Here is a 14,854-nt window from a genome sequence, read left to right on the forward strand (position 1 = left end):
ATATGTATATCTTGTTTTTGGTACCTTGAAACACTGCATGTGGAAGAACAGACCGAGCGTTTGGATGATCATCGCCGCTCCTTTTCCCAGCGGCTGAGAACAACCTGAGCATTGCCTCTTCCTGCTAATGCACCTACGCAACACATTTAATACGTGGAAATGTAACCAAATAAAAAAACTGAAAGTGTGTACTTTTGGCCTACCTTGTACTTTATATACCTGATAATATATCAGCTTTTGTACATGCGTTTGTTTTCTTACCTGCTGGGCGACGGAGGCAAGGGTGAGGACGGCCGCTGTGTTCCGGAAATAGCATCATGGGAATCGCACCTGTTGCCCCAACCCAAATACGGAATGAGCCACTGAGAACGAGATTGTGCTGACTCTATTTTGGTCATTTTGCAGGAGTTGAATGCAACGGTGGTCTAAATCCAAACATCCGTCCAATCTATCACGAATTCAAACTGCTTCATAAACTAAACATAAAACATACCGAATTACACTTTGTGTATTTAAAACAGACAACTGCTTAAAAAAGGATGAATGTTAACGGTAATTAGCCTCTATGTTGCGGTGCTTTCACAATTGAAGCAAAAGACTGAACACAAATCGACAGCAACATGTAGAAAGACAATATGACAGTACTCACACACAGCCATATACTCTTTATTCTCTGCATAAGATGACACACACACATTACAAAATGTCTTTGGGGTCGGGAAGCCTGGAACGGATTAATGGCATTTCCGTTCATTTCAATGGAAAAAGGTGAGTGTTTTGCGTTAGAAATGTGGCCACGGAACAAATTCAACTTGGCTGCATGTCAAAATTGGAACTCAACATTGATTTTGACCAGTATCCATGTGAAACAGACCGTATGCTTGTTTTCTATTCTCTACTAGCCCACTCTAGTTCGCAACTCATATAATCAGTTTGAATGATTGTGTAAGTATGGACCAAACAGTGGAAAGATACCTTTTGACGCCACGTGGTCGGTTCGGTTGAGTGTTCCGGCCCAGGGAGGCCGTCTTCCACGATTCAGACTTCGGAGCTGGCTCGGTGTCAGAGACGGCATCTAAAAGAAAGCGCCGTCATTAAATTGTTTCGTTTTTTCTTTGGCCTTTTTGATTATGATTTTTTTATTCCAAAAGAAAGAGCAGGACGTGTTTTATTGTTTCGACGTAGGAATGTTACAGCGATGAGGGAAAGCTGTTGGCAAACATAACACGCGGTGTGCTGAAGTCTCCTACCTCGGAAGAAGTGCAGCTTGGACGCATGCTGCTCTTCGCTTCCTCTCGTGTCTTTGTGGCCATTCTGCTGCAAGGGTACGAGGTGGCTGACGGTTTCTTTGTCTCCAGGAGGTGGCGACGCGCTCCCCACGCGGGGTTTGAGGGGCGCTACAGTCTCCTCCAAGATCTTCCTCTCCTCGAGGAGCCAAGAAAGACCAAATTGTAAGTATAGAAAGATCTTTGAGCATTTATTTGATATCCATCCTACTAGTGCGCTGAGGTCTCCATGTCTTAGTAGGTGTTTCTTTGTTTAATCATCATTATTATTTGCTGCATCCAAATCCCTGCTGCATTTGCACTTTTTGTAAAAAAAAAATATCTTCTATCTTGTCTTATTGTATCTTATTTTCTTATTTTATTTATATTTCACAAGTCTTGAGACTTACTGGGCTAATCTTGGACCTTGGGTATAATTTCATGCCATATCATGTGTAATTGTGTGTTGGTGTGTGACAATTCAACTTCTATAATCCTTAAATTCAGCAGTGTACCCTAGTAGTCTACTAGTGTGCCGTAGTCATTCCACTAGTAGGCTGAAATGTCCTACAGTAGTGGAAATTACATTACTTATAAGACATAGTTATTCTACTCGTCCACAGAAATGTCATGCAGTTGTGGAAAAAAACATCACTAGCAAGAAAATCATTCTACTAGTGTGCAGAAATTCCATGCAGTAGTGGAAGGCAGTGATGGAGAAAAAATGTCACGAGTAATACTATGCATTAGTGTGTCCTAGTCATTCTACTGGTACGCAGAAATGTCAAACATTAGTGGAAAAAATGTTACTAGTGAGACAAAGTCGTTCTGCTAGTGTGCAGAAATTTCATACTGTAGTGGGAAAAATGTCACTGGTAAGACACTCATTTCACTAGTATGCCCTAGTCGATCTACTAATGCGCAGAAATGTCATACAGTAGTGTGAAAAATGTCACTAATAAGAAAAAGTTGTTCTCCAAGTGTGCCCTAGTCATTCTACGAGTACGCAGATTTGTCATACAGTCATGGAAAATAATGTTACTATGAAGACAAAGTCGTTCTACAAGTGTACCCTATTCATTCTACTAGTGCACAGATGTGTCATACGGTTTTGGAAAAAAGACATTGCAGTAAGAGAGTGTACCCTCGTCGTTCTATTAGCCGCATCGAATTGTCTTACTTGTGAGGACAAAGAGCATACGAGTACACTACCGATTCGGCGCGCTAGTAGGCTGTGGAATGATTGCTCAAACGGCTTGCTATAACGAGGACCCGAACGTCGTCGGGAGGTTTTCTCCACGCGGGCGTACCTCTTCGTTGTGCTTGCGTTCTTCCTCCTGTACCTCCACTTGAGCTTTCTCCCACTCCTTCTTCAGCTTCTCCTGTTCCTTCTTGTACTGCTCCTTTAAGAAGCAACACTTCACAGTTACCACACTAAAAAACAAACAAAAACAAAAAACTAAAGAAAAAACCATACATACATACAATACATACTGTAACAGGTGCATGTGAATAAATTAGAATGTGGTAAAATCGTTTATTTCAATAGTTCAATTCAAACAGGCAAACTACTTGACTATTTTCGTGAATAGTGCAATCTTATGAATATTACATAAGAAAGAAGCTAAATGAAATGTCTGAATCGGCCTTGTGAAAAAGGATTTGTGTAATTGTGTTTCATGTTGGTGAAGGTTTTATGAATTCATTTCACATGATTTGGATCACGGGAGGTAGCGGTTTGCAAATGTGCCTCACATTTAAGAGGTTCTGGGTCTCAATCGTCACGTTCATCACATGATTTTCTGCAGGTACTCCGGCTTCCTTCCCACATTCCCAAAAAAAAAAACCCCTACATTTTCCGTAGGTGTGAATGCTTGCTTGTCTGTGTGTGCCCTGCTATTGGCCGGCAACCAGACCACGGTGTACCCCACTCGTGTCGCCAAAAGTAAGCTCCAGTTAGATGCAACTTTATTGAGGACGAGCGATATAAAAAAAAGGGATATTGATTGCATCATGGTAGCTTTATATGCGATTGGTGACCACCAGTCCAGGGCGTACCCCGCTTCTCTTGGCAACATTTCGCCGTGACAGGCTCCTGCTCACCTGCCACCGAGATAGCACAAGCGCTACAGAAAATGGATGGGTAGCTGTACCGAATAAAGTGTCTCGTGTGTTATGTTCCTGTTCAGTGGTGCATTGTTTTTTTCCAGTTGCCTAGGAAACTGGAAAAAACGGTGGGTGTGGCCTCCCGTCACACACCGGCAGGCAATGTCGGTCGAGGGCAGTCAAAAACCCCGCGGTGTTGGAAAGGAGTCGTCGGATTATTGCTTTTGCTCGCTGCCATCGCTGTATTTCATCTGTCCGTGTGGTGTTGGGAACACATCTGCTTGGAAGTACTTTGGCTATTCTGTCTATTGTTGATTTCTGCTGTGGTTTTCTTATTGTACTCCTCTTGCTATATGTTCCGGCCTCCAGAGTGATTTTCAGTTATTTTTGTTTTCTGTTCTCTCATCACACGACGCCCTTGGCCCATTGTAATTTCACGTTTGCCTTGTTGTTCTTTCGTTTTCCTCTTTTTTCCATGTTCATACGTGCGCCTTTTGTTAATAAAAATATGAAATTAGTGTTGTCTGTGTTGGGTTCTCACCCACTTAACATACACTTGTAACACCATGAGTGTAAACACAATCTTGTATCATGGTAAACAATCAGGTAGTAACCATGGCAACAAACACACACACACACACACACACACGAGCATTACTACCGGTGTACCTGTAGGAGGCGCTCCTGCTCCTGTTGCCACCTTTCCACACGCTTACGCTCCTCATTGGGGTCCCAGACCCAGTGATTAACACGCTTAGCCAAGTTCAATATGGGGGTCTCAATCTACCCCCATTCCCCACACACACACACACACACACAATGTCGAGACAGCAAAAGGACAGAAAAAGAGGAAAGGTCAGAGGACAAGTGGGGTAAACGAGGGGTAAACATGAGGTCCAATTGAAGGGTGCAGGAAAAGAAAACAAGCTGATGAGAGTACTCACGCTCATGCTGCTCTCCTCTTGGCGTTCTGTGGATGATAAACACACACGTGGGAATGAAGGAATGATAAGGAAAATCCCTCAATCCCAGAATTATTTCGCACTACCGAGTTGTACCTGTGACACTGGCACAATGTTCTTGTATGCTGGTTATTGAGGTCGATGATGACGCTGGCTGAGACTGTTGTTCCTCCGCTGCTTTCTCAACAGACGTACTTCCATTCACCTGAAAGTCAAAATGCGTGAATGGACAGACGGATGCTAACATTATGTGTGTACGTGATTGAACATACACAATGTGTATGCAGTGGTTCCTTGAGATACGAGTTGAATTATTCCGTAACCTCACTAGTAATTCAAAACTCAAATCATTTTTTTGCCCATTGAAATGAATGGAAATGGCATTATTCTGTTCCAGCCACCCCCCCCCCCCCCCCCAAAAAAAAAACATTGTTGAAATGTGTATTTTAATGAGGAAAAATAGCATTCCATAATATTGTACTTCATAAAAATCTACAATTTGACATAATTAGAATTTGATGGCTGCAACACCTTCCCAAAAAGCTGGGACAGGCTCATGTTTCCCACTGTGTTACATCACCTTTTCTTTAAACAACATCCAATAAACGTTTGGGAACTGAGGACACTCATTGTCGAAGCTTTGGAGGTGGAATTCTTTCCTATTCTTGCTTGACGTACAGTTTCAGCTGTTCAACAGTCCGGGGTCGCCGTTGTCGTATTTGACGCTTCATAATGCGCCACACATTTTCAATGGGAGACATGCAGTCCAGTCTAGTACCCGCACTCTTTTACTACGAAGCCACGCTGTTGTAACACGTGCAGAATGTGGTTTGACATTGTCTTGCTGAAATAAGCAGGGGCGTCCATGAAAAAGACGTCGCTTGGATGGCAGCATATGTTTATCCAAAACCTGTATGTACCGTTCAGCATTACTGGTGCCTTCACAGATGTGTAAGTGACCCATGGCATTGGCACGAACACCAGCCCCATACCATCACAGATGCTGGCTTTTGAAATTTGCGTCCCTAACAGTCCGGATGGTTCTTTTCCTCCTTGGCCCGGAGGACACGACGTCCATAATTTCCAAAAACAATTTGAAATGTGGACTCGTCGGACCGCAGAACACTTTTCCACTTTGCATCGGTCCATCTGAGATGAGCTCGGGCCCAGAGAAGCCGGCGGCGTTGAAATGGCTTTTGCTTTGCATAGTCGAGTTTCAAGTTGCACTTCCGGATGTGGCGCCCAACTGTATTGACTGACTTTGGTTTTCTGAAGTGTTCCTGAGCCCATGTGGTGATATCCTTTACACATTGATGTCGGTTTTTGATGTAGTGCCTGCCGCCTGAGGGATCAAAGGTCACGGGCATTCAATGTTGGTTTTGGGCCTTGCCGCTTCCATGCAGTGATTTCTCCAAATTCTCTGAACCTTTTGATGATGATATGGACCGTAGATGATGAAATCCCTCCATTTGACTATTTTCTCACGTACTTGTTCACAAAGAGGCGAACCTCGCCCCATCTTTGCTTGTGAATGACTGAGCAATTGAGGGAAGCTCCTTTTCTAGCCAATCACGGCCCCCACCTGTTCCCGATTAGCCCGTTCACCTGCGGGATGTTCCGAAGGGGTGTTTGATGAGCATTCCTCAACTTTCCCATCTTTTTTGGAACGTGTTGCAGCCATCAAATTCTAAGTTCATGATTATTTGCTCCATTTGTTTGAACATGAAATATCTTGTTTTTGTAGTGTATTCAATGAAATATAGGTTGAACATGCAAACTTGCAAATGATTGCATTCTGTTTTTACTTATTTTTAACACAAAGTTCCAACTTTATTGGAATTAGGGTTGTATAATATATTATTATTTTACTTGTTACTAATTTATTTTCATTTTTTTTCTATGAAGTTATATTGAAAGTTGTGTTTTGGTAGTTTTGAAATCAAGGAATAATTTGTAATTTCAATATCAATCAGAATAATCGCGATCATCACTTTTTGCATAACGGCCCAGCTCTCCCTCCCAGAAGTTTCCCTGATTGACTTGAGTGTGCTTACCCGGCTGTGGCTGTTGTTTTCCAGGCCGTGTGGCTCCACCAACGTCTGTGTGAGTTCAGTGACGATGGTGGTCTTGGTGATACAGCTCCTCCCGCCGAACAGCGAGCTGATGGCGGATGAGGAGGAAGACGAGACGGACGACGAAGACGAGGAGGAGGACGTCGCAGCCTGGGGAGGAGGCGACCGGTCCCGTATCTCTGGCAGAGAGGAGGCCTCCGTCTCCGCCTGTGCGACCAAGTTGTCCTTGTCTGACGGCGAATGCAGCGGCGAATTGTCTGTGTCGCCATTCGCACGCACTAGACCGTCCATCTTCAAGTGATACACACACAAACATGACTGAGAAGCGGCTATGTTTGGCCACACCACCACCACACTGAAACGCCTTTGATCAAGGTGACAAATGATATCTTAGTTCTTCGCTGGACTGGACCTCAGCTGCCGCTGCCTTTGATGCAGTTGACCGTGTGATCTTATGACAGGTTAGGGTTAGAACACTGGTTGATCATCTCTGGTACTGCTCTAAACTGGTTCAAGTCCTATCTAAAGGACAGGGCGTACTTTGTTGAATTTGTTAATTGTGTCTCAGACCAAATGGCTATGACCTGTGGACCTCCCCAGGGGTCAATCCTGGGACCCCTATTGTTCAAACTGTACATGCTTCCATGAGGCCAGCTAATACACAGCTCTCAAGTGTCCTACCGCACCTCTGCAGCTGACACTCAGATCTACGTATCACTGGTCAAAGTTAGAAACCTAACCTAGCGGCACAATTGGACTCAGACCTGAATTTTAACAGCCACATTAAAAAATCACAACAATAGCATTTTACCATCTCAAACAGGTGTCAAAATCAAGGCCTGGGGCCAGATCCGGCCCGCCACATCATCTTATGTGGCCTGCGAAAGCAAATCACGTGTGTCAACTTCCATGATTCTTGCCAAAATCTGTTCCACATTTGTGTATAATATTCATATGTAATAAATAGTAATGAACTATCGTAAGCATGTTTTGCCTCCAAACCCCTTTTGAAGTTACTTGAAAAATAGTTGAACAAACCATTATCCTTGACTTCTAATTTCAAAACTCGTTATCCATCAATTTGTTGTCTATATTATGTGTAATATTATGATGAGGCGATGAAAGCATTGATACGGTTTTACGGCCGTCTAAGGTAAACCGTATCTACAAAATGAGTTTGACACCCCTTATGTTAGGGCCATGTGAACCTTCTCGAAGTCTGAGTGGTCTTCTTATGATGCACAGAGTCAGGACCACACACAGCGAGGCTGAGTTTCAGTTTGATCCATTGAGCGAACTGCTTATTGTCACAAGGGTCGCACCTTTGGACAATGATGATTTTTTGATGTTTTATGGAATGATTTTATCTGCCTACTTGTAAATTTACATAGCTCTACAAATAAATGTGCCGTTGCTTATTTATTTACTCCTCCATTCTTGAGTTGTATTTATTCTTTACTTTACGTTTATATAAGTTTTATATAAAAAGAATAATACAATAAAATCAAGACTGATTCATGTCGTTTGTGTAATAGTAATGTAGCTTTCTTGGGATGTAATGAATAATAATAATAATAACTTCAATTTACATAGCGTACAGTGCCTTTCGAGAGACCCAAGAACATGCCATTTCCTCACCTTGATTCCATGCGAGCTGCGTGGCGGGCAGTAGGGCTTGGCGGCCAACAGGGGTACGGGTCGGGAATGTGCTGGCGGCGGCGGCGGCGCGGGGAGCGTGAGTGCAGGCTTTGCCGAGCGAGGCGGCGCAGGTTGGGGTTTTGCGTCCACTTTGGTCGCTGGTTCCGGTTTACTAGAAGATGTTTGGGTTGGAGAATCGAGGGTTTCTTGGGATCGAGGAGGTGTGCTGTCTGAAGCCAGTGGACCTCTGGAGGAGGCGAGTGGCGTGAATGGATGTTTTTTACACAATGATGAGTCAAAACAGATGCATTTGAAGAAGGCTGTTTTGTGAATAATCGATCGCTGCAATGCTTTGTTTGGTGCAGAAGTAATTGGTCTGCCACGGAGGTGCGTTTGCATGCGTATTCATTTCCACATATTACACCGCTTACTCGGCTCATCGTTTCATTTATCGCATTACTCGCGGCTTGAAGAGGTTTGAAAAAGAGTTTTAGAAGATGAAGTAACCTCAGTTCTTTGCTTTTACAAAGTAGTCAAGGTTTTTTGTCCGATCAGGCGTGAGCGCAGTGTAATTCAGACTGCTGGGGCTTTGTTCATTCATGAACCTATTTGTGTTCCGTCCATAACGCAACATTTGGACAGTCGTTTGGCTGTTTGAAATACACAATGCGTAATTGTCTTTGTTTCATGTTCGGTTTGACAATAAACTTCAAGTGAGAGTGGCAGTCAACAGCTTGAAGCTTCTTTTCTGATGAATTGCTCAGTGTTTGCCAAACGGCTCCTTTTTGTAGTGTACCGAGTTCCCTGCCACCATACAGCACTTGTATTATTATTATTATGATTTCTTTTTTGGAATGTAACCCTAATTTGACCAGGAAAGGCCATTTGTCTGTGCACACACACAAAAAAACCCTTGGTGTTGAAGTTTAGACACTACACGACTCCACTACAGGAATGTGTCAATGCTTCCAATGTCAGGCTGGCAATTTGAGCACATACGAGGTTTTGCTGAATATTTTTGACATACGATTCTAATTGTGACTTAATAAATCTGTGGTTTACTTCATAGTAAAACGTGTATACCTACTTTTTCAGCCCCACGTGGAAGTCTTCACACGTCTTCTGCTGTGTTGATTCTGGCTCAGAGTCATCATGAACGGTTCTGTGCTTGCGGATGGCCTGGTTTAGGGTCGCGTCGGGGTTTGCGCTGGAGCGGGGTAGCTTTAAGAAGTCCAGCGTGGCATCGCTGATGGTGAATCGGAGAGCGTAACGTTGCAGAACCCCGGCCGCTTCGTCTGGCGACGCCGCATCGCGGTACGCCTCACACAGCTCTGCCTCTCGCCGCTCCCTGGGAACAAAAAGAGCCGTCGAGTCGTCAAAGTCCAAATTCTTTGAGGGCTTTTTCATTTCAGACGCTCAAAACATTCAGAGTTTCCACTGAGGAACTCACCAATTCCACAGGAATCTGCAAAAAAACAGACGGCACTGAACGCATCACTGGGAACGAGACATTCTCATGAAGAAAGCTCGTCTCCTTAAAGAAGTAAATACAAAAATAAATACAGGAAACCCTTTTTCCTGTGTTTACTACTAGTTTACTTCTTTATCTGTGAGGAGACAACACCGCTGCGGCAAAGTGGAGACTGTGGAGTCCAATCTGGTGTGTTTATTTGATTTGTCATTTTTAACCGCATATCCTCAAATATGACAATCTCAGAGTGACAGTATCCTGTATTTACTCATTTAGTTTAATCCACGAGGAGACGAAAGGCCACAGTACAGAAAAGTGGAGACTGTGGAGCCTAATCTCGCACAGCAACAGGATTAGGCAACATTTAGTGTGTGTCAAATTTGGTCATTTCTATTTGTGTATCATCAAGTGTTACAATCCAAATTGTGATAGCCTTTATCTGACAGGAGACTGAGGGCACCGCTACAGCAAAGTGGACACTGTGGAGTCTAATACCGCAACGCAACAGCGTTAGGTAACATTTAGCATGTGTGTTTAATTTGGTCATTTTGCGTCGTGTCAGATTGTAAATACTTCTCTATTTACTTCTTGAGTTTTAGCTGAGAGGAGACTGAGGGCACAGCGGCAGAAAAGAGGAGACTATGGAGTATAATATTGGACAGTAACACACTTAGCGGTGGAAAAGGAATCTGAGAACTTTCCCCCCCGATGCAATGCTTACTTTTCCTCCACAATCTCCTTGTAGGTCTTGATGCTCTTCCTCTTGTCTCCTCCCTCCCCATTCATCCTCTCCATCCTCTTCCTCTCCTCTTCCTTCTTGATCAGCTCCTGTGAGGCACAGCGGCGGCGGTTCTTCCAACGGGCCAAGTCCTGCAGCATGAATGCGTTGTCAAAATCCATCCGTCCGTCCATCCATTTTCCGAGCCGCTTCTCCTCACGCGGGTCGCGGGCGTGCCGGGATGATAGCCCATCCCGGCTATCATCGGGCGGGAGGCGGGCTACGCCCTCAACCGGTTGCCAGACAATCGCAGGGCACATACATACAAACGAACAACCATTCGCACTCACATTCACACCTACGGGCAATTTAGAGTCTTCAATGAACCTACCGTGCATGTTTTTGGGGATGTGGGAGGAAAGCGGAGTGCCCGCAGAAAAGCCACGCAGGCACGGGGAGAACATGCAAACTCCACACAGGCGGGGCCGGGGATTGAACCCGGGTTCCTCAGAACTGTGAGGCGGACGCTCTAACCAGTCGTCCACCGTGCCGCCTATAAATATATCATTCGAGAATTTTTTAGATGGGTGATGAAAAAAACTGGAAAAAAAAAATAAGAGTGAAAATGTCCAAATATTTTATCAAATCGTTTTGTTTATCAAAACAAATGTATAAGTGTTGGCATTTGGCTGCTATTTTTCCAAAACTAGTTATGAAAAAAAAGTTTGATTTTTTTAAAATGACAATTAAATAACGAGTAAGATTTTCAACAGTATGTTTTTCATAAAAATGTATAAAAGGTGTAATATTAAACCGGTTGAATCAAAATCCTATCTAGATGGCATTTGGCATATGTATTTTTTAAGTCTCTTACACTTTGCCACCGGTCGTCCTCGTCTTGGAAGTTGTTGTACTGCTCGTGCATCCGCTCGTAACGCGACAGGCTGAGCGGCGGCGAGTGTCCGGCTTCGTCCCGGTCCGCCATGTCGCTCATGCTTGCACTCCTAAACGGGAAAGCCCACTCTCTTTTTTTTGTTTTTTTTTAAACACCTCATACTGGCCAGCGGCCACCACTACACAAGTGTTAAGACAAGGCAAGCGATAAATGAATCGTGGAGCAAAAGGAACAACAAAACCGCAAACATCAAGATGAGCAAATTTGTAATAAATACAAAAAGAAAAAAAGGACAATTCAAAAAACGTTAGCAATGAATGGAAAAAGCAAACAGTTGGAAGCATGTTTGCATAATACAGTGAAACCTCAAGTCGTTATGCAGCATTTAAGTTCAGACTTTTTTTTAATGGTGTACATATTTATTTACGATTTATTACCTACAGTGGTTAACTTAAGAATGTAAAATAATGCGATTAGTTGGGGGCAACAATGTCGTTATCATTTTTTACCTTTTTTTGTCATTAGGTAAAATTGAGTGTCTTATAATTGTTTCATTAAAATTAAGTGTTCTATCATTCTTTACGTTTTTTTGTCATTAAAGTTAAAAGTGAGTGTTTTATTATTTATGTTTCTCGATGGTTAACTTCTTTTTACAATTGAATGCCAATTAGCGACTCGCCTGTGCATTACGTCATTGCTATTTGCCATTCAAATCAATCCATAAAAAGATTTTATGTTTTAGTCCTGAGTGACTCTTATTTTTACTTTTGTGTGACACTTAACAATGTAAAAAAAATTAATTAGGGCGCAACACCATCATTTGGTTTTCTATCATTGTTTTTTTTTTCAATTTGTATTATTAAAGTTAAAACAGAGTGTTTTATCATTGCTTTACATTTGTCTTCATTAAAGTTAAAACTGAGCGTTTTATCGCTTTTACGTTTTTTGTCATTTAAGTTAAAAGTGAGTGTTTTATCGTTTTTTGTTTTGTTTGTTTTCCGTCATTTAAGTTGAAACTGAGTCTTTCATTGTTTTTTTTCTTTTCACACATTTAAGGCTCATCACTGACTCTCCTGAGCACTATCCCATCCTTATTCAGAATTCAAGTTCATATTTTGAGTGTTTTTACCTTTTACTACAACAATGGTTAACATCTTTTTACACTTGAATGTTTTTTTATGTCACATCACCGACTCTCCTTTGCATTGTGTCATCATTATTTCCATAAAAAAAACCTGTAATCATTTTTTTTTACGTTTCACTAGTGTCAAAAATGGTTAGCTTCCTTTTACACTTTTATGACTGTTAAAATGTGATTTAAAGCGGCCTCGTTCGGTTAATAAAGGTTTTATAAGCGTGACAGTTTGACTATTTTATTGACAATATTTCCATGATGTCCAAAGGGGAAGAAAAACTCTTCAAAAGTGACGTCAGAGGTTGAACTGTATGAACAAGTACTGTTGTTATTGTTGGCATGCATAAAGTCGTCCAGATCCGCGTTGACAAACTTACTCGGCGTCCCCACACATAAAAGCGACTCTGCGGTTCATCCTGGAAGGACAAAATACAGTGAACAAGACGGGCGCAGGAGGGTCCGACCGGGCCAAACATTTCGGGCACGAGAATGAAATTCAACACTTTGTTCAATGGAAGAAAAAGACACGCGCAGCATAAAAAATTGGGAGGGCCTCTCACATCACTGGCGGCAGATCATCGTCCGCCACACAGGAGGCTTTCTTCCTCTGTGGTTTCTCCATTTTCTTACTGGCCTTTCCTAACCCCGCCTCCCGACTTGGCGGGACGACATCATCCGGCCGGAGTAGGGAAGGGGTCACGTTTGTCACATCTGCTGTCTTGTCTTTTTGCACGTCCGCTTCCCCCTCTGGCCCTTCGCGCTTCCTGGCCGATCGGACGCCACTGCTGATCACCGAGCAAGACAAAGGCGTCAACTCCAAGCTCGGCTGTCCACCAATGACGCGAATGCACGCACATCACACCTTAGACAAACATGCTCGTGCCGAACCACGGCGACGCTGCGTTTGCTGGGCACAATATTAGGTACACCTAAGCCATACGACGACATCCGCTACAAAAGATGTAGCAGAAATTCTGCCTTTACGCACATAACTAACTGACTTGCCGATTGACGAATGACGACACACAAGGCCATGCACATCCACCCCTAATTAGATCTGGTGGGATAATCTGTGAAAATAACTGACGCTCATTATAATTGCCACGATTCCTTTTTTCCCCTAAGAAAACATCAATAAGCAGAGGATCGGGTGAAAAAAATAAAATAAAATACCGCAAACAAGCTTGGGTTTCCGAGAAAATTAGGGAATAGGTGAATCCGTGAATGGCAACCCGCATATATTTAGGGGTGCACTGTTGTGAAATCTAATGAAACGGAACAATATACAGATTGATTGATTTTTTTTGGGCTACAAAATGATGCATTTGGAATATTCTAAAAAGTAGGCTTGTCCACTAAATTATCCTAGAATGACTGCATCCTGGTTTGAAATGATCAACTTTAAATTCAACTTGTTTTAAATTATATGGAATTCAATTGTCATGCTAATGTTACAAAAACATCTCCCCAAATGTTCATTCATGTAAATAAAACTGTTATGTGGTTGTAGAATGTGCTAACATACCGCCACATTTTCTGAAAATTCCCTTCACGTCTAAGCAAATAAAATCAAATACAATTTTAACCAATTCTGGATCACGCTACCGTAGCAAAACATATGATTTGACTGAATATGAATAAATAAGATGGAACCAATCCCACCTGTCTTTGAGCGAGAGGAGGGAGGGGTACACCCTGGTCTGGTCGCCAGTCAATCACAGAGCACATATAGACAGACAACTATTCACACAGAAAATGGATGGATGGAAAATCAAATCAAATCAAATCAAATCAATACAGCAGACCTCTGAGTATTCGCAGTTAGGCGTTTTTCTGTGTGTGTTTTTTCATGGCAATTATAATGAGCGTCAATTATTTGCGGGAATAAAATTTGCTGCGCATCGTTGTAACCTCTGTGAAACATCTTCCAAAATGCTTACATTATTTCTCACTGAATATTAATCAAATCTATTTGAACTGAATTTTGTTTTGCAAATGATCGACATTAAAATTGCTATGAAATTGGTGTTTTCCATTTAACAGAAGATTTGAAATACTTGGAAAAAATATTCATTCTGTTATTCTATATTGTTTGTTAGGATAATAAAAAAATGTTAGATTTGCAAACTTCACTGATTTGAGATTGAAATAAATGAAAACCTTTCCGATCGGGTGGGTCCATCAAAAGTGAGCCTTTTTTCTTTGTGAAGGCCGATTTTCTAAGACAGAGTCCAAGTCATCTCCTTGATGCTTTGTTAGTCATTCTGACGCGAGTTCCAACGGCAAACCCCAAAAGGTACCTTTCGCTCGCCATCTTTTCCACACACTTCGGTGCCTGCTTGTTTCCACAACTTTGGATGGTCTTGTTTTTAAGCACACCCGGCACAGGTAGAAACTGCCTGAAGGTCGCACTGGATTTTTGGAGACATCCCGTCCTGCGAGCCATCATGTCGTCCTTCTCCGGGTTGGGAAGAGGTTCGTCTACCTCGTCGTCAACATCATCACCATCATCATCAACATGTTCACTCTCAATATGAGTGCGAGGGTTACTTTCAATGAGATCTTTCCCTTCTGCCGCTCTGTGACAAAAAC

The 14,854-nt window shown here is 42.6% G+C and overlaps 1 protein-coding gene across 13 annotated transcripts in view; it reads right to left on the reverse strand.

The window, feature by feature from the left end:
• The window catches only part of LOC133476707 (LIM and calponin homology domains-containing protein 1-like), a 39,620-nt gene that overhangs the window by 3,928 nt on the left and 20,838 nt on the right, over positions 1-14,854 (reverse strand). For 6 of the 13 annotated variants that reach the window (XM_061770451.1, XM_061770461.1, XM_061770455.1 and 3 more), the window contains 16 exons: positions 14,563-14,841; positions 12,823-13,047; positions 12,640-12,678; positions 11,107-11,236; positions 10,236-10,384; positions 9,131-9,391; positions 8,044-8,290; positions 6,388-6,696; positions 4,430-4,538; positions 4,316-4,341; positions 4,041-4,154; positions 2,576-2,668; positions 1,251-1,425; positions 976-1,075; positions 262-330; positions 25-133 (listed from right to left, as the gene is read on the reverse strand). In XM_061770451.1, coding sequence (XP_061626435.1) covers positions 25-133; positions 262-330; positions 976-1,075; positions 1,251-1,425; positions 2,576-2,668; positions 4,041-4,154; positions 4,316-4,341; positions 4,430-4,538; positions 6,388-6,696; positions 8,044-8,290; positions 9,131-9,391; positions 10,236-10,384; positions 11,107-11,236; positions 12,640-12,678; positions 12,823-13,047; positions 14,563-14,841 — 2,434 coding nt within the window. Of the gene's footprint in view, positions 1-24; positions 134-261; positions 331-975; positions 1,076-1,250; positions 1,426-2,575; positions 2,700-4,040; positions 4,155-4,315; positions 4,342-4,429; positions 4,539-6,387; positions 6,697-8,043; positions 8,291-9,130; positions 9,392-10,235; positions 10,385-11,106; positions 11,237-12,639; positions 12,679-12,822; positions 13,048-14,562; positions 14,842-14,854 lie in introns of those variants that run through there. The other 7 variants (XM_061770454.1, XM_061770453.1, XM_061770452.1 and 4 more) reach the window with 7 other exon arrangements.

Source organism: Phyllopteryx taeniolatus, chromosome 4, assembly GCF_024500385.1.
Source record: "Phyllopteryx taeniolatus isolate TA_2022b chromosome 4, UOR_Ptae_1.2, whole genome shotgun sequence".
NCBI lineage: Eukaryota > Metazoa > Chordata > Actinopteri > Syngnathiformes > Syngnathidae > Phyllopteryx > Phyllopteryx taeniolatus.